Raw genomic sequence first — 7,994 nt, forward strand, 5'->3', positions numbered from 1 at the left:
TGCTCATAATAAAAAAGGCAAAGTTTTACCTTATTGTTTTAAATACAGAACACTGGATATAATAATGCCATAATCATTTGAGTAACAAATAATATTGTTTCTTTGTTGTAATGTTATTGAAAATGGCTAAAGTTAGACACCCGAAAGATCCACAAAATAAGTGTACATTCAGATCCATATGTTTTCCTGTCTACACCTGATCTAGGGGAACGTATTATGGATTTTATGCAAAAGGGTGGGATAGAACAAAAGTGTAAGCTCACCTGTAGAAAATGAGTGGGTCGCTCCGAGTAGATGCTGCTGTGCTCGCCGAGACTAACAAGCCTGGTCCGGTCCCAGGTAGGGTATGCAAGAAAAAACAAGAGGAGAAAAGCGTCCTTCGGCACCAGCTTGAGTAAAAATCTTGAAAGTTTATTAGTATCAAAAAAGAGTGATTAAAAACGAAAACATAGTGAAAAAATAACAAAACATGATAAAAACATGTTTGTACAAATAGGACTGGGTAAAGTCCTGTTTGTACAAACATGTTTTTATCATGTTTTGTTATTTTTTCACTATGTTTTCGTTTTTAATCACTCTTTTTTGATACTAATAAACTTTCAAGATTTTTACTCAAGCTGGTGCCGAAGGACGCTTTTCTCCTCTTGTTTTTTCTTGCATTATGGATTTTATGGTGTTGTTAGGATCAGTGGATCCGACGGAGATCAGGAGCCGGGACAGGTGAGTCCGGGGAAGCGGGGGCCACGGGAGTACCAGTAGGAGCACGGGTGCGACCGCGATCCGAGACAGGGATCGCGGGAGCACCCGTGACAGTACCCCCCCCCCCTTCGGCCTCCCCCTCTTCCTGGGCCTGAGAAATCGCTGCAGCATGCTCTTGTCCAGGATGTTATCCTCTGGCTCCCACGATCTCTCCTCAGGACCAAATCCCTTCCAGTCTACAAGAAAGAGGCGTCTCCCTCTCACCGTCTTCATATCCAGGATCTCCTTCACCTCGAAGACATCAGTAGAATCCGCTTGTGGTGCCGGAGGGAGAGGAACTTGTTGGGCAAAGCGGTTTAGGATGACTGGCTTGAGGAGGGAAACGTGGAAGGAGTTGGGTATGCTCATGCTAGGAGGCAGCCGCAATTTGTAGGCCACCGGGTGGATGCGACTGAGGATTTCAAATGGACTCAACCAAGGTCCCAATTTGTAGCCAGGGATCTTCAGTTGGACGTACCTTGGGGATAACCAGACCCTGTCACCAGGAGCTAAGGCAGGAAAAGGCCGACGTTTCTTGTCAATTTGACGCTTGGTCTTGGCAGAGGTTTGGAGCAATGAGGTACGGACTTGTTCCCAGATGGCTTTTAGATCCAGTACCAAGTCCTCCACAGCAGGAACATCTGCAGACACAGGTGACGGAAGAGGAGGCCGTGGATGCAGTCTGTAATTAATAAAGAAGGGAGCAGAACCAGCAGAAGTGGAGTCCAGGGAATTGTAGGAAAACTCCGCCCATGGTAAAAGAGAAGCCCAGTCGTCCTGACGGGCGGACACAAAGTGGCGGAGATAGCACCCCAAAGTCTGATTCACCCTCTCCACTTGGCCGTTGGACTGAGGATGATAGGCAGAGGAAAAGTCCAATTTCCCTTGCAGCTTGTTGCACAGAGATCTCCAGAACTTGGACACGAACTGAACACCTCGATCAGAAACGAGCTGGAAGAAGAGACTGGCAAGACGTGGGGCTGAAGGCAAACCTGGTAAAGGGCGTCAGCCTTGATGTTTTTCTCGGCGGGGATTTGGAAGTCAAAATGGGAAAAGAAGAGGGACCACCAGGCTTGACGTGGGTTCAACCGTTGAGCTGTCTGAAGGTACTGGAGGTTCTTGTGGTCCATGTAAATGCTGACTGGAAATGATGACGCCATTCCTCCAAGGCAAGCTTGATAGCCAGAAGCTCCCCAATAGAATAATTCCTCTCTGCGGAGGAAAACGTTTTGGAGAAGAAGCCGCAGGAGAGAGTTCGGCCCCTAGGCCCCTTCTGGGTAATAACCGAGGCATCGACTTCCAGAAAGAATGGCTTTTCGGTATCAGGTCTGGTAAGAACAGATGCAGAGGAAAAAGCAGTCTTTAATGTCGTGAAGGCCTCCTCAGCTGCTGGAGGCCAGAGATGAGAATTAACACCTTTCTTTGTTAGCGCCACCAGTGGAGCTTCTAGGGATGAAAAATGTGGAATGGATTGTCTATAATAATTGGCAAAGCCCAGGAATCTTTGGATAGCACGCAGTCCCACTGGGCGTGGCCACTGAAGAACTGCGGATAGTTTAGCGGGATCCATCTGCAAGCCTCTATCAGAAATAATGTAGCCAAGGAATGGAAGGCTCCTTTGATGAAGGTGGCATTTTTCCAGTTTGGCATAGAGATGGTTTATCCTGAGGCGACTGAGCACTTGCCGTACGTGGGACTGATGGGACTCGAGATCAGCAGAAAACACGAGGATGTCATCCAGGTAAACCGCAACACAGCTGTACAATAAGTCCCTGAAGATATCATTAACAAATTCCTGGAAACCGGATGGCGCATTACAAAGTCCAAAGGGCATAGCTAAATATTCAAAATGCCCATCACGGGTGTTAAAGGCGGTCTTCCACTCGTCACCCTTCCTGATGCGAATAAGATTGTAGGCACCACGAAGATCCAACTTGGTAAAGTCTCTCGCGCCCGTAGACGATCAAACAACTCCGTGATCAGCGGCAGGGGGTAGCGATTCTTAACGGTGACTTTGTTAAGACCGCGATAGTCTATACAGGGGCGGAGAGAGCCATCTTTCTTGGTGACAAAAAAGAAACCTGCGCCAGCTGGAGAGGAGGATTTACGTATGAAGCCTCTTTGCAGATTTTCCTTAACATATTCAGATATGGCGGCTGTCTCGGGTACTGAGAGCGGGTACACTCGGCCCGGTGGAGGAGAAGAGCCGGGCAGCAAGTCGATGGGGCAATCATAGGGACGATGTGGAGGAAGAATCTCAGCCTGTTTTTTGGAGAACACATCTGCGAAATCCAAGTATGGAGCGGGGAGGGGGACACGGTGGAAGTCCAGACAGGGAGCGGATGAGGGATCTCCATACAACGAGAAGAACAAGGAGAATCTCAACGGAGAATCTACCCAGAAGACCAGTCCAGCACAGGAGCATGTTGCTGCAACCAGGGGAGACCCAACAGGAGGGTGGAAGTGCTTTGGGGTAGTACAAAAAAACAAAGTCTTTCTTTATGTAAGGCTCCAACTTGCAGAAGCAGGGGTTCCGTGCGAAACCGGATGGGCACGGAAAGAATCTGGCCACTGACTGAGGCAATGGACAATGGTTTCTCAAGACGAACCACTGGGAAATGATGACGGGAGACCAGGGCTGCGTCCATAAAGTTCGCTGTAGAGCCTGAATCCAGAAAAGCAGAAACTTGGATCTGGGTGCCGGTGTCTATGCTGAGGAGCACAGGAATAATCAGGCGTGGAGAAGCTTGGCTCACACCTTGGGATGCTTCTCCCAAGAGCCCTAGGTGCTGGCGTTTCCCAGACGTTGGGGACGAACAGGACAAGTCCCGATGAAGTGCCCTGGTTTGGCACAATACAGACAAAGGTTCTCCTGTCGTCTTCTGGAACGCTCTTGTACGGAGCGCAGGATTTTGTCCACCTGCATGGGTTCCACAGCAGACTATACAAGCGGAGGCTGGAGCGGCCTTTGGAAGGCAGGTGCTAGGCGAGGAAAACGTCTTACCTGAGCTTGAGGATGCTCAGACAACTCAGAGTTGACCGTAGATCCCGAGCCGCCAGCGCATCTTTGACCTGCGGCGAGAGTCCTTTCTTAAAGGTGGCGATGAGAGCTGCATCGTTCCAGGCAAGTTCAGAGGCCAGGGTGCGGAACTGAACTGCATACTCTCCTACAGATGAGTTGCCTTGGCACAGGTTCAACAACGCAGTGTCGGCAGAAGAAGCCCGTGCTGGTTCCTCAAAAATGGCCCGGTACTCCGCCAGAAAAGCTGTGAGAGTAGCCCCGTGACCGGGTCGCCTCTGTCCCAAAGAGGAGTGGCCCAGGCCAGGGCTTTCCCAGAGAGAAGACTGACGAAGAATGCCACCTTGGAACAGGTGTTGGAACGGGGTCAGCAACAGGAGGTCCAGGCAGGTGGGAGTGGGAACACAGGCACGGAACACAGCAACACGGAGGAACTTGGGTAACAAGGCAACACAGGACTCAGGAGCGGGGACACACAGGAACGCAGGAATACTCGCTTGGAAGCTTTCTCTAGGGCTATGAGGCACAAAGATCCGGCAAGGCAGGAAGGGAGGTGCCGGATTATATGGTGGAAGTGTTCAGCCAACGCACCAATCAGCGGTGCGCTGGCCCTTTAAATTTTCTGCAACCAGCGCACACGCGCACGGCAGTCCGACGGGGGTGAGGAGCCGGGACAGGTGAGTCCGGGAAAGTGGTGGCCACGGGAGTACCAGTAGGAGCACCCGTGACAGATGTTTTTTTTATCATATCTACTTGATGTTTTGGAAGATAGACTTTCACTCTTCACAGAAAGCCTATATACATTAGATATAAGAAATCTTAAAAATGCAAGCATTCAGCGTTTTGATGTATTCCTCAAACAATGATTTTCTAACTGGGATTATATAAAATATTGCATATATACTGTAATTTATTAATGTCACTAGTTTGAGATCCTTTCCCTTGACAGGCCGGTGACTTAATTGTTTTTAGCACACTAAAGTTACATGTTATCAATTGGATATAAACCAGCTATTTATTATGTACCCCATAAAATTGACCATTGGATATAAATGTAGCTTAATAGTTAGCACCATTGCCTCTCAACACATAGTTCCTCAGTTCTTTGATCTGACCAAGGGCGACATCTACATGTAGCTTTTGTATTCTCCATATAAAGGGCCACATTTACTGAGGGAAGTGCACCAGTTTTCTGTCAGACTTTTATATGTTCTTTCTAGTGCAAACTGCTTGCACAAGTATTTAAGAAGTGTCCAAGACACATTTTTGTCACATGTGACCATTTTGTTGCACAGCTACACTAATCCTCTTGCAACACAAATTTTTGCACTGAAGGGTGCTCATACGGACCATGCAACACATTCAACATGCAAAGTCTGACAGAAATGTGTTGCTCGCCCCATGTTAACAGTGCATCAGGGATGCCAGATGCATCAAGAACGTGCGCAGGAAATTATCAATCTGGTGCCATCTGCACTATCCACTATCTAGTCTTAGTAAAAGTGCCCCATATTCTGTACTTGTTTTCTCTCATTGAGGGGCATTTATCAATTTTGGCGCACGGTGGCGCTAGAACCGTGCTATATTTTTCAGTGGGATGTAAGTTTGTGGCAGAAGGAATTAATGAATTGGAGCACAAACTAAAAGGTTTAGAACTCCCTAGTCCAACTTTTCGTTGCTCTCTTTTTGGGTAAAAAAAGTGTCGAAAACATGGAAGCCCCAGAAAACTGGCACATTCACAAGCAGTGTCAAACATTTGCGCCCAAATATAGAACAAGTCAAGAATGTTGGAAAACACTAATATTGTCACGCTGACACTTCATAAATTCAGGTTCATGAAGCGCAGAGAGGAAGAAAAAAAATAAAACACCATCAGTTTTCCTTTTGAAAGGCAATAAATGTTCCCCATTGATCCTGCGAGTAATAATGTTTGTAATAGGTGCAATATAAGCAAGAGAAACTGCCTTTGGACCCAAAATAAACCTTTATTGCATCCAAAATGTTATATTTTAGATCTATATGAATATGCAGAACAATTTAGACTACAAGTCTGCTGTGTCATTAAATTTATAATAGTCAAATATCATCTATCTATTTATACATGTGCCAGATCTTTAAATAATAACTTACCATGATGGAATTCTTTAATCTGACAAAGTTCTTCTTTTTCTTCCACTAAATTAGTGGATACATTCTCTGCTAATTCAATCACTGTTACGTTTAGTGTTCTCAGTCCAATTCTTTTCCAAGTTATCAAAAGGATCTGTTTCCAGGAGAGACGCTCCACCCACCAACACAAGATCAGTCAAGCTTTATTTCCAAGTTAAACATTGAAGAGGCCAAGTTCAGTAATAGGAACATGAATGCTTACCTTATGACAACATTGCTTTATAGAACAGAAGACAGTAGTGATTTACTTTGGGCTTGTCCACATTTTAGATCACATTATATTTATGCGTGTATATTTACAAAGTTAATCAAACCTAGAGAGTGATAGAGAGCTATGCATAAGTGGGCAAAGGAGGAAATAAAAGCAACTTGCCATGCTCCATATTTTGTCAATGTTGCATTTGCTCCTTCTATTGACATTAAGGTGTCGATGCTGCTGTGTACATCTGACAAAACTGAATAAACTAGACATATGGGGGATGTTAACCCAATCCCCCTGCACGGACTGGATATCTCTAAAGGCTCTGGCCCCCAGATATACTTCAGGGACGACGTGGGGCCAGGTAATTCTATGCCAGATCCTGCATGGCATCTATTTGTTCTATAACCTGCGCCAGTTCCAGCTTGTACGCAGATGCGGGGCAGGAAAGTACCATGCTGACCACTCCCCCACTAGGTACTCGGCCAGTGGTTGTGTGCCAGGAATTACGACTATTTCAGCGCTTGTACGCCACAAAACTGACGTACAAAACTTTGATAAATCTGCCCCATAGATCCTAAAATAGCTCCAATAACTTTTATAATATGTTAGCAAATTTGATAATTCAAAACTGCAGAAAACGAGGGGCTGTGGTTAGGGGTAACAACAGTATAGAACTATGTAGAACTTTATATGTGTTGTAAGCAGTAGCGCTCACAACATAGCAGCTCTTCAAATGCACCTAGAGCTGGGTATGGTAGTAGGTGCACGGAGCGGAGACGTCACTACATCCCATCTCTTGCTTCAAAGAGCTCACTACAGCAGCATGGAGCAGCAGATGCAATATAGTGATGTCCCTGAATCACATCCTGTCTAGAAGACAGAGACTCAGGAGGGAGTAGTATTAGTATTAGTGTTTTTTTTTAAATCATAGTTTGGAGCACATTGATGGAACATTAGTGTAAGGTTATTACTGTAGATTGTGGGGCCGGGTTTAGGAAATACTGAGGTGTTTTGGAGCATTATTGAGGAGAAGTGGCACTACTGTTGAAAATGGGGGCTTTACTGTGAAGTGTGAGGGCATTTCTGTGGTGTGTGGAGGTATTACAGTGGTGTGTAGGTTCATGTGGTGGCTTAAATGTGGAGTCTGGGGGCATTGCTATGGAGTGGTTTACTGGTTTACAGCTACTGCGCAGAGACGATGCCGGTTCAGCGCTGTATAGCAGCCGAACCGGCATCGTTAGCCGCGGGATTTCAACGGTAATCTACCGTTGACATCCCCGGCTAACACCCGCGGTCGGAGTGGGCTCCGATCGCGGGTGTTTAACCCGTTAAATGCCGCGGTCAACGCGACCGCGGCATTTAACATGCCTTCTGGGGGTCTTTACATCACAATCGGCCCCCCCGCACCGTTTTCGGGGGGGCCGATTGCTGTTTTGGCACCTCTGGGGTCCGATCGGGACCCCAGAGAAGCCTGGAGGGTTCACCTTTAAGATGGCGTCTGTGACGTCATCTTAAAGGCAAAGTGTCAGCCTATGCATCTGCATAGGCTGGCACTGATAATACCCTGCAATACATTAGTATTGCAGAGTATTATCAAGAACAAGCAATCAGATGATTGCTTGTTCATATCCCATGGTGGATCATGTAAAAAAATGTAAAAAAAAAATGTTTTTCAATAAAAAATTACTTTATAAATCACTAAAAATGCCCATAAGCCCCAAAACATATAAAGAGACATATAACACTCAAAAAAGTCTAAATCATAACACAAACCCCACATATATAGTATCACCGCGTCCGCAACAATCCGTAGAATAAAACTAAATAACTATTGAACCCATATGATGAACGCCGTAAAAAAAAAAC

At 46.1% G+C, this 7,994-nt stretch overlaps 1 protein-coding gene across 2 annotated transcripts in view; it reads right to left on the minus strand.

Annotated features, from left to right (window-relative positions):
• The window catches only part of LOC140068444 (uncharacterized), a 77,467-nt gene extending 71,449 nt beyond the window's left edge, over positions 1 to 6,018 (minus strand). The window contains exon 1 of one of the 2 annotated variants that reach the window (XM_072114000.1): positions 5,888 to 6,018. In XM_072114000.1, the coding sequence (XP_071970101.1) occupies positions 5,888 to 5,890 (3 nt within the window). In that variant the 5' untranslated portion in view covers positions 5,891 to 6,018. The remainder of the gene's footprint in view (positions 1 to 5,887) is intronic. The other variant, XM_072114001.1, reaches the window with a different exon arrangement.
• Positions 6,019 to 7,994: the final 1,976 nt, after the last annotated feature.

The sequence above is a fragment of the Engystomops pustulosus genome, chromosome 1, assembly GCF_040894005.1.
Source record: "Engystomops pustulosus chromosome 1, aEngPut4.maternal, whole genome shotgun sequence".
Lineage (NCBI taxonomy): Eukaryota > Metazoa > Chordata > Amphibia > Anura > Leptodactylidae > Engystomops > Engystomops pustulosus.